The 15467-nt window shown below is 44.0% G+C and overlaps 1 protein-coding gene across 1 annotated transcript; it reads left to right on the top strand.

Annotated features, from left to right (window-relative positions):
- Positions 1-39: 39 nt before the first annotated feature.
- LOC125699755 (heat shock factor protein 3) lies at positions 40-15357 on the top strand. The gene is made up of 13 exons (XM_048959610.1): positions 40-245; positions 1118-1226; positions 2345-2472; positions 5748-5872; positions 6716-6791; positions 7470-7531; positions 7999-8080; positions 8357-8490; positions 9868-10113; positions 10385-10490; positions 10882-10947; positions 12032-12098; positions 12676-15357. Exons 1-13 carry the CDS (start codon positions 126-128, stop codon positions 13008-13010), a joined length of 1656 nt encoding a protein of 551 aa, XP_048815567.1. The 5' UTR covers positions 40-125; the 3' UTR covers positions 13011-15357.
- The last annotated feature ends 110 nt before the right edge of the window (positions 15358-15467 follow it).

The following is a 15467-nucleotide window of genomic DNA, read 5'->3' as shown; positions in this document are numbered from 1 at the left end:
CCGCCCTGGTCTCGCCCCGCCCACCAACGAGCCCTGGCCCGCGGGCCCCGCCCGTCGTGGCGTCACGGTCTCCGGTGGGGATCCGCCCGCGCGGCCGCCGCACGAGAGCTCGGCCCGGCCTGAGGATGAGGGAAGGGTCGGCACTGCCCGGCGCCCCCGGCGCCGCACCGGTGCCCGGCTTCTTGGCCAAGCTGTGGGCCCTGGTGGAGGATCCGCAGAGCGACGACGTCATCTGCTGGAGTCGGGTGAGGGCGGCCCCGGGACAGCGGGAGGCGGCGGCGGCGGCGGTGGTCTAGGAGGCCCCGCGGGGAGCGAGGCCCGGGGGAGGCGGCGGCGGCCTGCTGGGCCGGGCCAGCCGGGCCGGGAGCGCTGGCGCGTGGCACGTGGCGCGAGCGGGGCCCGGAGCGGTTCCGTGCCGCGTCCCGGCCGCACCGCGCGGCGATCGGAGCGGAGCTGCGCTGCGTCTGAGCCGCCAACGGCGCTCCGAACCCGTTAACTTTAATTTTTCCTCTCGTGCCGCCGAGAGCCTCCAGGCGGGGACGCCGCAGCCGCACGCGGACGCGAACGCCTGCGGCGTTGACTTTCGCTCCGTGTCCTTTTCTAACGCGTATTTTTTCCATCCGTTTCTCCGGATGTCGGCCTTTAAAAGGCGAAGGTGAGGAGATCCGTTCGCTCCCCGTCGCGGCCATACGAACGCACGAGCTCCATCCGGCCCGCGCGGTGCGCTCCGTTCGCCCCGTACCGCCGCCGCCCCGCTCTGCCCCCGGGTATTTTTAGCGGTGACGCCGCGCGGCCTGAGCGCCGTTTGCCCTTCGTGTGCCGGAATCTGTTTTAGAACGATTTTTTTCTTTGGCTCGAGGCCAAAGTTCAGACTTTGAAAAAAAAATAAAAACAAACAAACCAACCAAACCGCAATTCCAGAGCAGTGTTCCCTGAAAGGCTTTTTTCCCCCGATCTTTTTTGTTACGATCTGGAAAACTCATTAAGTCCCCTCAGGCGGTGCCCTTTGGTGTGTTGTGCCCATGGTGCCATAGGAACTGGCTCCAGCAATGATCCTGGCATCAGAGCAGCGCCTCAGAAACGTTTGTTCTCACTGTTACTGTCCCTTATTTCCCAGAATGGTGAGAACTTCTGCATACTGGATGAGCAGCGGTTTGCCAAGGAGCTGCTTCCCAAGTACTTCAAACACAACAACATCTCCAGCTTCATCCGACAGCTCAACATGTGTAAGCATCAACTGCTGTGCATGCATGTTTGTGTTGCTCTCTCTGTTGAAGCAGCGTTAATCCCACTGATAGCTCAAGCTGGACCGAGTCTCCTTTTTATGTTTTCTGTGCTCTACTCGTGAGCATCACATACTGCCTGTTCTGTGAGATGTGCACAGTGTGTGCAGGCAGTGGAGTCAGAATGAGGTGGCAATCTCAAGTCAGTGCAGTGTGCGGAGCACAAAGAGTTGGTTTGGGGCCATGTGAAGGTACAGACTGCACAGGAATTGGCTGCCTTTGAGTAAGGGGGTTAAAAGTGATTGAATCCTTCCCGGGAAAGGAGAGGATCTGGAGGACACTCTGTTTGCCTGACATGTGAAGAAACAATTGTCAGTAGTCTCATAACGCAGTTAAATGATAAAATACAAATATTCATATGAAGGTATGCAGTGGGGTGGCAGCCTCCTCATGCTGCTTGCACTGAGGTTTTCTCATGATAGTGCGTTTGGGGCGCAGTGAGGCTGGAACATATCAATTGTGTTAAGAACTTGAGTGAGAAAAGATACACATTGGTCTGGTAACTAATTTGCATTTTCCTTTTGGTATTTAAAGCAGTGGTGGAAATAGAGCTGGCAATGCCTTATTTCATGGAGACGGTCTGGGGTGGAAGAAGTGCTTTTTGTGCCTGATTTGTTGCTGTAGGTGGAGGACTAATTTCTCTTCCTTTTAATATTCCATAGACTCTGGTGGGATACAACAGCATTTGTTTTGGTATGCAGTTGCCTGAGTCTATAGGGATGAAAGGGAAGGTGGGACATACTGTCCATTCCTCATTTTATGCGAGGTGTCCTAGGAAATCTGCTGACTTGCTTCTGTGATTATTTGGACTGTCTTGCTTCCAGGACTAGCAGGCCGGTGCCATGCATGCTGTTTGTAGATCATTTGGTGGTGTAGGTAGGTGTGTTCCCTGTCTGTGGTGATCAGAGCAGTGAAGTGGTTGAGCACTGAAAGGAGGCTCCTGCTTCCAATAGCTGTGTAGCTGTAGGTATTTCAATAGCTTTGTGGTTTTCTTTAGCTCTGTTTTGTAACAGTGAGCTTTACTTTAGAAGAAATGATCTTATTTCAATCCCTCTCCACAGATGGTTTCAGGAAGGTGGTTGCTTTGGAGAATGGTATGATTACAGTAGAGAAAAACTCAGTCATTGAGTTCCAGCACCCTTTCTTCAAGCAAGGAAATGCACATTTATTGGAAAACATCAAACGCAAGGTATAGTCTAAGCATTTATTTACTTCACTGTTATTGTTATGAAAAGAAGTTTATCTAGAGCAATTCTGAGCGTTTCAAACACTTTACAGCCAACAAATTCCTGGAGAACCAAGGCTGTGCACTGGCAAGCCTTAGCAGCTCCCTCCTGAATGCCACACTAATGCTTGGCTAGGCCTCCTCCTGTCAGCTCTTAAACAAAACGCACCCTGTTGTTGTCTAGCAACACAAAGGAGGTCTACAGCTTTTATCAGTGGCACAGACTCTAGCTGGTGGTGCATCTCAAGGGTCAATACTGAGTCCAGCTGTGTTCAACAGTTCCATTAATGATAAAGGTGGTGTGGATACAGCACAGGCAGCAATACTCAGCTCACATAAATTATTTTTTTCCTCCAACACCATTTCGCTAATAAGCTACTTTTTTTGCAAGCACTTTCTAGTTTTCTTTTGTGTATTTGGCCTTGTCTTAACTGCACCTGCATGTATATATTTTCTCTGCTTGCACGTTACAGCCCATAATATCCTGGCTGCCAGAGAAAGACACTACCATGATACATCTTGTTGACATTTGAACTTTGGAGTTCTTTCTTTAGAGTGTCATAATGTGGTGACTGCAATGCCCAAGTTAATAAAAGCAGAGAGTAGGCTTGAGGGTTAGCTAGAGTCACAATTGTGTTTTGATTGATTCTTTGCTGAACTCTCTGCTCAGAATCTCAGTTGATCAAATATGGTAGCAGTTTCTCTGACATAGACCTGTGCTCTTTGCAGATGCCGCAACTGCTAACTTGTCTTAGCTTGCACACCTTCCTTTCTGGTATGCTGACAGTCAGTGCTGGCATTACACATGGCACTGTGTATCCCATGGGTGTTGCAATGGGTGGAGTACTCTAGATGAGAAGACAAAAGCACTATTTAGTGCCAAAGACGTTCATGTAAATTCTGGTGAAATATATTCTTTGTTGCACAGGAAATGTGATTTTTGCAATGGATAAAACATCCGTTAGCTTTTCTTGTGCTTTACTGTCTGGAATGGAAATGTATTTCAGCCTCAAACAGGAGTGTGTCTGAATGCAGGACTTCCTTTCTTTACTCATTTCACGTTAGGGCTAGGATCTCTGTTCGTGTGACTCAGTCTTGACATCCTTATTTTATAGTCACAAACTTGGAAGAAAGCTGTTCCTCGTATTTGGCAGAACGTTTTAGTTTGGCTTTCCCTCCAAGAGGCATTCTGACTGCATTTGGTACTTGCACCTACTGTCTGCATCCTTTGGGTATCCTTCCCATGAAGGGGTGGTGTGCTGAAGAGGAATCAGGATTTCATTTGGGGTGCATAAAGTATATTAGCACATGGTGCTATCTACAACAAATAGTAAAGCATCCAAAACTGCAGACAGAGAGAACTGTCAAGCCATTCAGTGCATCCTTTTGAACACTGGGCTGTGTTAAGAAAACAGTTATTTCTGCAGAGGGATAGTGCTGTAGAATCTTACAGTTGTTTGAGTTGGAAGGGACCTTTAAGAGTCGCCTGCAGTGCACAGGAATGGGCACAGCTCCATCACTGCTCAGAGCCCCATACAGCCTGACCTTGGCATGGGGCATCCACTCCTCTCTGAGCAACCTGTGCCACTGCCTCGCCACCCTGACTGTGAAAAACTTCTTCCTTATGTCCAATTAAATCTTCTTTTAGTTTGAAGCCATTTCCTTTTGCAGACCTTGCTAAAGAGTCTGCCCCCTTCTTTCTTACAGCTCCCACTAGATACAGAAAGGCTGCTATCAGGTCTCCCCAGAGCCTTATGAAAGTAGTTATGTGTGCTCTAACATCAAAATGCAGTGACCACACGTAATACCCGGTGGATTTGTGTCCTTTGGAAAACATTTGCTGCTTGTCTGCCAACCAGCAGCAGGCGCTGTGGACTGTCCTTACCAATTGCTGGGCTGCCTTTTAGCTTGGTGAAGGATGTTGTACTCTGAAAGAGAGTCGAAATGCTGGGGAAAAAGCATGAGAGGTAACAGCTAGCTAGTTGAGCTGGAGTGGACAGGCAGTCCTACAGTGATCTTGCAGTGACAGCTTTTGGGAGATCTGTGTGAAACTGTAAAAGTCTACTCCTCAAACTAGTATAGAAGAGCTAATATAAGAGCGTTGTTAGAAGCAGGAGCAATTCTAGCACAGAATTCCATCACACAGTGATGGGACACTATTTTACAGCACTGTAGGTCAATTTTGACCAATGAATGCCAAGTTTAATTTAAAAACAGTGGGAATCTGTGAGCCAACCTGCACGGAAACTGTAGGCTTCCACATCTCCTGGATTTTAACAAAATAAGTGAAATGAGAGCACACTGTTAGGTTAGAAGAGATATCTGTTGGGTACCTGCTACAACTTCATTTGATTTCATTGCAGTCTGTGTTTGGCTAAATAATTTTTAAATTATGCCTACAAAACCTGTGCGTACCATTCGTGAGTGATGAGACCTGTTATTTTGTAACTTGTGTATATAACTTGTATCTATTATTCTAAAACTTGAACTATTTATAAGCCATTAATGGCACCACTGCAGCCTTACTGAAGGAACTGGAATATTTTAGATATGGAACTGTGGGGAGGAGAAACTGAACTCCTTGCTATCTGATAGCTCTTCCACCCTCACTGAAGAGATGGCATTTATAAGTTTTGCTGTGGGTAGAAAAGCAGTTTTGGCTCTGACTTTTGGAGGACAAGTCTACAAAGTCTTGGAATGTCACTGAGAGGTAAAAGATGAAGCAGTGCTTTAGGAATCTGCAGTTCACCAGCTGTAAGACAAATTTTCCAGTCATGTAATTAGACGCCTGCATTTTTTCCTTAGTAACTTCATGGCAATTTGCTGTTCCTGTGCTGGCAGGTATGCCCACACCTGCAAGGAATGTGACCATCCCCTCCTTACTGCTCCACAGTCCTTTTGGTTTTGCCTTACCTTTTGACACTAGGGGGCAAGCGTTCACCAGGCCTGGCAGGGAGAATCCCTCAGTAGAGGCCATTTTCAATCAGTGCTTTGGATTTTAGCTTGAACTGTGATGGTGTTTTCATTCACATCTTGTTTATTTTCAGACAGTCGAGACTGTTGTAAGGGCTGTCATCTTTATCAGTTGTGGTATTTTGTGATGTGTAACAGTTAGTAATCTTACCCAATCTTTTAATGAAATTTATGCCCTTTCCACAGCCTAACTGCACTGCTCATTTACAAGGGTGCATAAAAGGCTCTGTTCTTAGTAAAGCATGTATAACTTGGACCTATTGTAGGTGTCTGCAGTAAGAACTGAGGATCTCAAGGTCTGTGCAGAGGACTTACACAAAGTACTCTCTGAAGTCCAGGAGATGAGAGAGCAGCAGAACAACATGGACATCAGACTGGCTAACATGAAGAGGTACCACCTGCTGAGGGAGCACTTAGGCACTGAGTAGAGTTTACATGTATTGGAGCTTGGCTAAAAACGTGTTTCAGTTGAACTGCAAACAGGTGAAACTGTTGTTCCTAAGAATCCTCATTACATGGCACACAGCATTCTGAATCTTGTATGTTTCCATAATGCAGTAGCAGACCGGAGATTCAAACTGTGAGTTTCTTGGCTATCTTCAGATTTGCTTTTGGTTGCCATCATCTGTAGTAGCTTCTTAGGGGTATCAAAGCTTTTCATCTTCTAAACACAGAACAGGGGTTGATGCAACTAGAAGTAACGTTGGGTTTTCTTCCTGACTGGAAATTAACTTTGTTTCCTCATTTTCTGTTCCTTCGTTTGCTTTTTGTATGGGCAATGGTAATATGTCCAGATCACTGGCACGCAGGTGGGTATCAACCAGAGCTCAGGAGATGCATACACTCCACCTCCTCTTTGGTTTTGTGTTTTATGAATCATTTGAAACCATTCTGACGGGTCTGTGTTGCACTTAGCCTGTTTCCAAACACCATGTCCTTATTCTAAGACTCGGAGGCTTTGAAACGAGGAGTGCCCTCAAATCAAGATTATTAATGGAACAGTGAAAGATTAGAAGGTGCCATTAGTGAGCTTTTGGTCCTGCTGGAGGAAAAACGGGGTTAGTTTAACTCGGAGCTTACAGCAGTGAATTTGATGAACCAATTGTTAGTTACCCATGGAAAAAATGTTGCCATTGGTCCTGCAAGGTACTGTGAAAGTTTGAAAGCTGTGAAACTAAATCATATAAAGTAAACTCTGTTCATCCTCTGTCTTCTGATTTATTCTGCATTGCAGAGAAAATAAGGCCCTGTGGAAAGAAGTGGCAGTTCTAAGGCAGAAGCACAGTCAACAACAGAAGCTGCTGTCTAAGGTACCATTGCAGCATCTTCAGTGCTACCATCCTTATTCCTGCCTCTGTGATACCTGATGGCATTCTTTGCTCATGTAGAATGACAAATGACACAGAGCTGAACAGGCTATATTAATACAGCATAACGAAAATGTTCACAGTTCCTGAGTGTCCAAGAAGCAGCGCAGCAAAGCAAAATCTAAAGAAAATCTTAGTGAAAAGAATTTCAATTCAGTGAATCCTATTTGTAGAGAAAGCGGAGAGTCAAGACAACCGGGGTAAAAGTGGGGCTGGAGGCCGTGTAATGGGAACCTAAAGGGAGAGACTGCAGGCACACGGGGTGGAGCCTGTGAGGGGTCAGACAGATCTGCCAAGAAGCCGGTGTGGAAACTATAGGAGTTGCTGCACTGGATCGGGTTTTCTCTGGTTTATCCCTCAGCTGTTTCTGATCTGGAATCTTCCATAGTGACCTGTGGTATTTTCTTACACTTAAAAAAAAAGAACTGTCCAAATGAGACCAAATGAGATGGTTTTTCAGTGCCTTCTGTAACTATCATTTTGCTTTTTAAGATAATGGCATGAATGGCTATTTAATTTACTTGCTAATTTAAATCATAAAAGCTAAGTCTGAGTTAATGTGCTAGTATCCACGTTGCCAAGCTGATCATTTGTTTTTGGCTTTTTGTTTTTCCTTTTTAGATTCTTCAGTTTATACTAAGTTTGATGCGAGGAAATTATATTGTTGGGGTCAAAAGGAAAAGGTAATTACTGGATAGGGTCACAAAGCAGCATCCAGTGTGCGTTATGGAGATGAATCAACTTCTAGAAGCAAGATGCTTTTCTTGGGGTGTATAGAGAATATTGTTATCACTGTTGTGTTCTTTTATTCATACTTGAGAAAAGTGGAAGAAGTTGAAAAAAGCATGGATTTCTTAAATCAAAAATGAATAGGATGAGAAGACAGTACAGTATATGTTCTATGTTTTGAAGGAAAAAATTGCAGAAATGGTAACTCTTTTTTTAAAAATAAGTGCCAGTGTTACTGATTCCCTACAAAACAAAAAGTGTACTTAGACTTTGGTCCATCTGCAATCTGTTTATTAAAAGTTATGTCAAAAAGCTGGTTTTAGAAGTGGATGAGTAATAGTTCTTACTGCTCCTGCACATGTCTAGCATTACTGCAGCTGTTTACTGCAGCAGGATCCACTAACATTGTACTTTGTCTCAGGTCTCTGACAGATGCTGCAGGTGCTTCACCTTCCAAGTACAGCCGTCAGTATGTCCGCATACCTGTGGAGAGTGGCCAAGCAGTAAGTCTGTGCAGGGAAAGAGCCCGAGTTAGACAAGGTGCTGTACAGTGCCCTTGAAGTCTTCCTCACAGCTTACTTCCTTGCTTCCTTATAGCTGGGGCTATTTTGAAATAGACCAGTTTAAAGCACTGCCCTGTCTATAAAGTCATGCAAATCAGTACAGCTTGGTGTAGATGAAATCTGAATGGGAAATGGAAGCTGCAAGAGAAGAAACATTTTAGAAACAACAAAATCTTTTTGTTTTATTCATTCTGTTTGATATATCATATCCTGCAGATGGCTTTTTCTGAACGTAATTCAGATGATGAGGATGGAAATCGTACAGGTCTCATCATCCGAGATATCACTGATACCTTGGAAAATGCCACCAATGGTCTCCTTGCTGTAGCACACACAAGTGGCAGAGATAGGTACGTGTAAGGATGTGAAAGACTTATGCTTAACTTGTTAAGTGATTATGTTAGTGTAAGTTAAACATTTTACTCTGTACAGGATAGAAGGACCTGGCACTGCTGCCCTTGAGCTGCAGTGCCCCATCCCTGGAGGTGCCTGAGGCAGCCTGAGCTGAGGGCAGCCAGCCCACAAAGGGCCGGGGGTGGTTGGGCTTTAGAGTCCCTTCCAACCCAACCATGCTGTGATTCTTTGGTATGATTTCTGGGAACCTGCTTTTGTCTGTTCAACAAATAAACATGTCACTTTTTGACCAAACAAGGAACTGAATGCATTCGTTGTTTACAGATAATGCAAAACTTGTGATTTTATCTCTGATTTCAGTACTGTTGTCGCTAATATTATGTTAAATGCAGCTGGAGGGGAAGCAGTCTTCTTTTTGTGATCTCAGATTATTGTGGAAAACCCATTCAGTTGCTAACCTTCAGAGTAAAATATAGACCGGTTTGGAATCTTCTATTTCTAGAGACACAGTGTTGTGAGTTTCCCTACCGCCACGTGTCCATGTGGTCTTCTGCCCTCTTTGGTCTGTCAGAATCTCATTATTTGAAGTCAAGAACATTCTGTACATTCTTTTTAAGAACTCATTACCAATCTAAAGAGTTCCAGAGCCAGCATTTGGTCACTATGCTGGAAGAAGAAAGCTTTTAGATTTTTCTAAAAAAATTACAATGCAAATGGAACCTTTTAAAAATTCACAAATTTTCTTTGGATTTATCCTGTGTAGAAAGTATGAAAGGCATAAAGGTGGAGCTCTTGTTTCTAAAAACTGAGAAAGCTTGACTTTTAATTTATAAAGGGGGGTAAGAAGAAAGATATGTAGAGATTTTTATTAGAGCCTCTAGTGATAGGATGAGAGGCAATAGTTTTGAACTAAAGAAGGGTAGATTTAAATTGGATTTGAAAAAGAGTTCATGCAGTGATTAGGGTGTGGGATGCTGGAGCAGGTTGCCCAGAGAAGTTGTGGATGACCAGTGATGGAAGGCGTTCAAGGTCAGGCTGGGCAGGGCTGCTGAGCAGTGTGCTGCAGTGGGACGTGTGCCTGCCTGCAGCACGGCGTTTGGGCTGGGGATCTTTGAAGATGTCTTCCAGCCCAAACAGTTCTACGAATCGGGGTAAACGGGATGTTCTGTGCTGACTGTATTAGCCTTAACAAGTGATCCTTCACTTCCCTTTAGGAAGGCACTTACCTTATTTTTTAAAAAAGCGGTTGGTTATTTGAGCCCTTGCTGAATTTGACCTCACTAGGCATTAAAATATCAAATACTAAATGTGTAATGAGCAGTGACACGGTTGATGAATTTTCCTGTCTTGTTTCTCTTTGGGTCACGTTCTAGAGAGACGCAGACAGCTCTGGATCCCGGCTTACCGATTTGTCAAGTATCGCAGCCCAATGAGTTAAGTTGTGCAGAACCCATCCCCCCAGTTCATATAAATGATGTCAGCAAATCCAGTGAAGTGGGAAATGCTGCTGTAGAACTGCACACTGCACAAGCTAATGCTGCAGAAGACCCTGTGTCAGTGATTGACTCCATCTTGAACGAGAGTAACTCTGGAAACCAAAATGATCCTTTACTGGACAGGTATTAACTCCCCTCTTCAGGTGTCCTTGTACGTGTTGGGAAAAGAGTTGGACCATTGAAATTGATACAGGACCGTGGTTTTGTTTATCTGGCAATAAACTGTTCTGGATTATGAGTAATACAGTCTAGCACTCTGCTTATCCAACAGCTGTAATAACCCAGAAATTAACACTTCTCACTTCTAAGAGGTTTTTCCTGCCCTGTGGTGCAAAAAAGGGCCCTAAGTGCTGACTGTTTCTTACACTGTACTGTATAATTTTGTCTTTCTTAGAGAAGAAATTCAGGATTTTCTTAATTGCATTGATGCCAGCCTTGAAGAGCTTCAAGCAATGTTATCTGGGAAGCAGTATAGCTTTGGTTCTGAAGCTTTCAGCGATGTAAGTGTCTTCTCATTTATTCTGGTGTCTGATACTGGTTAGGTTGCTTTATGAGATTTTACAGATTTATTCCTTGCTGTAGTGATCAAGTGAGAAGAAAATCCTGAAAGGCAAATAGTTATGGATAGAGTGGTGCATAGTCATCCAAGGAGTGTAACGAAGTACAAACCAATCTGGAGAGCCATTCTCAGTTCATGCAGTGCTGTCATCATGTAGAGCTCCTGTGAGCTCAGTTAACTGCCACAGGGCAAAATATATTGCAGTAGACCTGCAAGTGAGCCACCATCCCTGTGCTTACATGGGGGGATGCAGTGGAATTGCTCTGAAGTTTTGCTTTAAGAACCTTATTATGTGATATACTCTCCTATGTATGATCTGGTTCTGCTTTCAGGTGTTTAACCCTGAACTGCCAGCCCTGGATATGAACTTGATGGAAACTTCCCCTGGTATGGAAAATGTAAGAGTAAGATTTGCTCCTATGATGGGGAGGGTTAAAACGTTATTGGAAGTTAAACTTTGACTGATGTAAATTGAGGGTAGGGACTGGATTGAGATTGATAGCTCAGGATGAAAACTACCATTTTCTCTAATCTAGGTGATTTAATGCTTTGTGTTATTGCTGTTGGCATACAGGAATTTAAGAGGATTCTCAAAAGAGTTTCATGTCTTATGGTGCTGCCACTTGGCTTAAAATAAGGTATTCATTACTTTATAATAATCTGAGAACATAAGGAAGAAGAAAACTAGTGGTTGCTGAATCAGCTGTCTGTGTTGAGGAACTTTTTTTTATTCCTATCTGTTACTTCTGTATGCTCTGTTTAGAAAGAGGAGGTTAGAAAATCTTGTCATTTTCCGGTATGTGTGAGATGGGTTTCTTGGCTTGCTGTCTTTTAGCCAAGTAATAACAAGACCTGGGATTGTAGTTCAGGTTGTGTGCCTGCAGTCTATCAGAAGGCTGAAGGAAAGGGGTTTTTTTGTGTGTTTTTTTAAAGGAAAAAAACAAGAATAGAGGATGCTGTATTTATTCTGAGCATGGCTCAATAGAACTTCCTGAGAGGACTTGTAGAAGCTCAGTGTAATTTTCCTTTTCTGGGCCCTGTTCTAAGATTGTTTCACATTATTAAAGGACTCTTGCATTGTTGTTTATTTTGTAGCCTAGAAATAGTTTTTAAACTAAGATTTCTTGTCATAACCACCATTGAGGTAAAATGCTGCTGTGCTCAAGCAGTGTTTGCAAAATTTCATTGTACAAATGAAATAGTGTTTAGCTGTGTTATTCCAACAAGGCAAACTTCTGGTATGGAGAAGTAAATATTGGCTAATCAGAAGATTGGTTGATTTTGGTAAGATAAGTTTGTCTGTAGTTCAGTGTCTTCACTAGCCTTTATCTCCAGTAATGGGTTTGTGAGGTCAGTTTACATTGGTCAGCTGTTTAATTCCTCTTCCCTCCTCCTTTCACCATTGATGTTGCTAAGCAGTCAGTAAATAGCCAGATATTTTTGTTAAGCATTCTGCTTTATTCTCTGTCCTTTGTGCTTCAGATTGCAGACATGGGAGACAGCACTGAACATCTGGGAGGAAGTGATAGAGAAACAGCAGGAAGCAAAGGTGGGCAGCAGGGATCAGAGCTGTGACAGTTCCATACTCTTCCAAAACTGCGTATTGAAATGGAATTTTTTCTAGCCTGTAATGTGGCTCATTTCCTTCTTTGGCATGGGCTTAGAATGTTGACGACGACTGGGATTTCCTTGATCTTAATGAAGCTGTACCTCAGTTTTACAAACCCTGTTCTGTTTCCCATGTTAACTGTTCCTCTTTTCTTATGTGTGACAGAGTGCCACAGTAAGGAGAAGAACTGCAAATGCCATTGTGGAGGTATCTCCTACAGGGCTACAACCCACATAAGTGCAGTGCAACTCACTTTACTACTTCAGTGATGCCAGTGCATGCAGTGTTTGTAGGGACTTGAAGTGTGTTTCAGACATTGATCTTAAAAGACACAGGAGCCTTAGCTGCAGGCCTTACTCTCTTGCACCTGCTGGTGTAATCTGTCAGAGCTCAGCTGTGTGCTTCTCTTTAGCAAACCAAGTTTTGAAGCAGCCCTTCCAGTTTTCCTTGCCTTGAGTAAAAGACTTCACTTCCGTACTGTAGGAGCCTGGAGTTTAAAATGTTTGTTTTCCCTCAGATATGCAGCTGATACAGTACAGGGCCAATCCTCTGCTTTCGTTGTTTGAAGAGCTGCCTTCTGGTGAAGCTGGTGGGAAGACAGAGGATCCAAAAGACCTCCTCCTGGCCCCCCTGGAGGAAAAACCTGCTCTCCATCCTCCTTCAGGTGGTGAAACAGTCTTGCCACTGGCAGTTCCAGCAAACCAGGCTGAGCCCCCAGTGGACACTTTGGGAATGGGTGATCTGCCTCTCCTCTCGGAAGATGGAAATGGAGAGTATAAGCTGTTCCCACTCCTGCTCCTCAGTCCTGTTGCTAGCTTCATAGAAGAAGCCTCTGAGATAGAAACTTCCTGAACTCACATCTGTAACTGGCCTAGTGGTGTGAAATAGACAGCAAAGATAAATGGATCAATGAGAAGTTTGATCTTCTCTCTCCTCTCCTTCCTCCTGAGTGTTGTATTCTGTATCAACTAAAGAAAGTTCTCTTTCTGTGAGCGAAGAGCGCATGTGGGAAGGCTGAAAAAAGCTCTCAAAGAAGAGCTATAGGATTGAAGGCACTGGGAGGAGGGAAGGACAGCCTCCCTGTGCACATACCACAGTGTATTTCATAACTGTTTTTATCTGATATCCTTATTGCAAAAGGAAAGCTGTTTGTATCCTGTTTGTAAAGTTTGGCTGTTTGTTTTTTTTGTTTTTATCAGCTATACAGTAATGTGGTGTGTAATGTTTTCCACATGGGTTTTATTCTTTCTGAGGTGCTTCAAGAAGTATCTTCTGATTGGAATTCAGAATTATTTTGTTGTTGCTGTTGGTTTGGGGTTGTTTTTTTGTTGTTTTTTCTTTTTTAATAGTTTGTGGCTACAAATGTTTGCATCGGCTTAAATTACTTTCCTATTCCTAGATTTGCTCCTAGGTACAGGGAGAATTTTTTCCTATGGAAAATGACATTTTAACTCTGGCGTGTGACTTTTTAACATGCTAACACATCCATTGCCACGGGTTGTGGGCGTTGCAGTAGAAGTGCTTTGCCACCGTGCGTAGTGCTGATCTCATGCACATTGCATGGAGGCTTTTCCAGAGTGACCTGCACCCACCACATCCATCGCCTTCCTCGGGAACTGTGAGTAGCACTGAGTCAGGAGATGTCCAGCAAAGTCCAGCCACTGTCCTTGAAAGAAGAACGCAAAAAAGTGATGGGTAATTTGCAGTGGTGGGACGTCACAGTAAGATTTCTCTTCTGCTTGTTTATCTGACCCTCTGTAGACATTGGACTTTTTCCTGGATTTTCTGCCTGTTGGATCTTAAAGCTCAATCAACTGAATGGATTGACAGCGAATTCCAAAAGCTACTATCAGCTTAATCTGAAAATTTTCCCCAAAATTCTCTCCTGCACCTGTGACAGACATTGCCTCTTATCCCTCCTTACCAGTAGCAGAAGTGCTCCTTCACCAGCACAGGCTGGGAGGAGCCTATCCACAGCTCACAGAAATCCGAAATTTGCCACAGCCATCCACAGCTGCGGGAGCTGGGAGAGCCCTGGGGGCAGGCAGAAAACTGGCTGTGTGGCTCTAGCTGATTCTTTCAAGTAGCTGCAGTGGTAGGAGACATTTCTCAGTGTTAGGAAGTCAGTCCAATTACAGGCTTTATTCTCTCTGGAGTTTCTGAACTAATAAGATTTGGGTTCTTTTTATGTGGAAGAATCCAAGTTGTTTTGATATGCTGAAGCCTGGATGATGCCCATTATCTACGCTGACCCCGCTAAGTTAGATTTGTGCTTTGTTGTCAGATCTTCCCCACCGGAAAGGAGGACCTCGCTACTGCGTATGTGCACACCTCGAACACCTTCAGAGTGTCCTTTCATTCCCCTGCTTATAACTGTTCCTTATGTCTGTGATCCCCTTTTTTTTTATTACTTTCTCCCAAAAGCCATGATTTTTTTCCGAGAGTAAGACAATACAGACCAAGCTTTTCCTCAGTGCTGCTGTGACAGCGCAGTGCGGGTCACAGTTCTGTGAGGGGCTGATCTGTAACCTCCATTTCCTGAGCAGGTGAGACTTGAAGAGCAGCGCTGTAATGGAGCACTGTCATATTCTTCCACGATGGAGTCTTCTCTCACTGCGTCTCACCATCGGGTGTTTGACTCAATTGCAGAATAGTTTTTAAACACACTTTGTCTCTTAAGAAGAAACTGAGGCTTAGGAACAATTTGTGAATCTGCGTCTGGTTTGTGTTCTGGCCTAGGAAATGGGTAAACTTGCTACTTTCCTAACAGGGATTGCAATAGAAGATAAATTAGCAAGGAAAAAAAGTACAAATCAGTTGAACTAATTAAACTATGGAATTGCAAAACCCAAACTGTGATTCTTGTGCATCCTTTTTATGTTCCTCTGTGCACGCTGATACATTTCCCAAACAGTTTGCTGAACTTCCCAGAAGGAAGAGCTTTAAGTTTCACTAGGTCTTGTTATGCCATTGCATAGCTGATGTGGTAAGGCCTTGCTCAGGACTGATAATGCTGTCCTGCTAATTACAGCTTTGCCAATCGACGATTGGAGCTGATGACTGTAGGGGATTTTCCCAGCCTAGATGATCCAATGACTCTGCAATCTCACCCTATAAACAGTGGGCAGCTCGAGAGTCCCTTGAGCTCTAATGCTAACGTGGCTGCATATGACCAACAAATGCATGCAGCTTATTGCAAATGTGGGGAAGCAAATGGAAATCATTAAACTTGAGGACGGCATTGTTTTGTTACATTTATTTTGTTACACTGTTATCTTTATTTTGCCCATATAGATGATTGTGTGAATG

Source organism: Lagopus muta, chromosome 13 (genome assembly GCF_023343835.1).
Source record: "Lagopus muta isolate bLagMut1 chromosome 13, bLagMut1 primary, whole genome shotgun sequence".
In the NCBI taxonomy this organism is placed as follows: Eukaryota; Metazoa; Chordata; class Aves; order Galliformes; family Phasianidae; genus Lagopus; species Lagopus muta.
The sequence above is the reverse complement of the archived record's forward strand: the minus strand, read 5'-3'. Positions and strand labels throughout refer to the sequence as shown.

What these genes read in the sequence shown, in the direction of transcription:
- LOC125699755 (XM_048959610.1), top strand. Translation starts at nt 126, where the DNA reads ATGAGGGAAGGGTCGGCACTGCCCGGCGCCCCCGGCGCCGCACCGGTG. An exon ending in CACACAAGTGGCAGAGATAG is followed by an intron (nt 8,491 to 9,867) that starts GTACGTGTAAGG and finishes GTCACGTTCTAG; the next exon opens with AGAGACGCAGACAGCTCTGG. An exon ending in CTTCCCCTGGTATGGAAAAT is followed by an intron (nt 10,948 to 12,031) that starts GTAAGAGTAAGA and finishes TTTGTGCTTCAG; the next exon opens with ATTGCAGACATGGGAGACAG.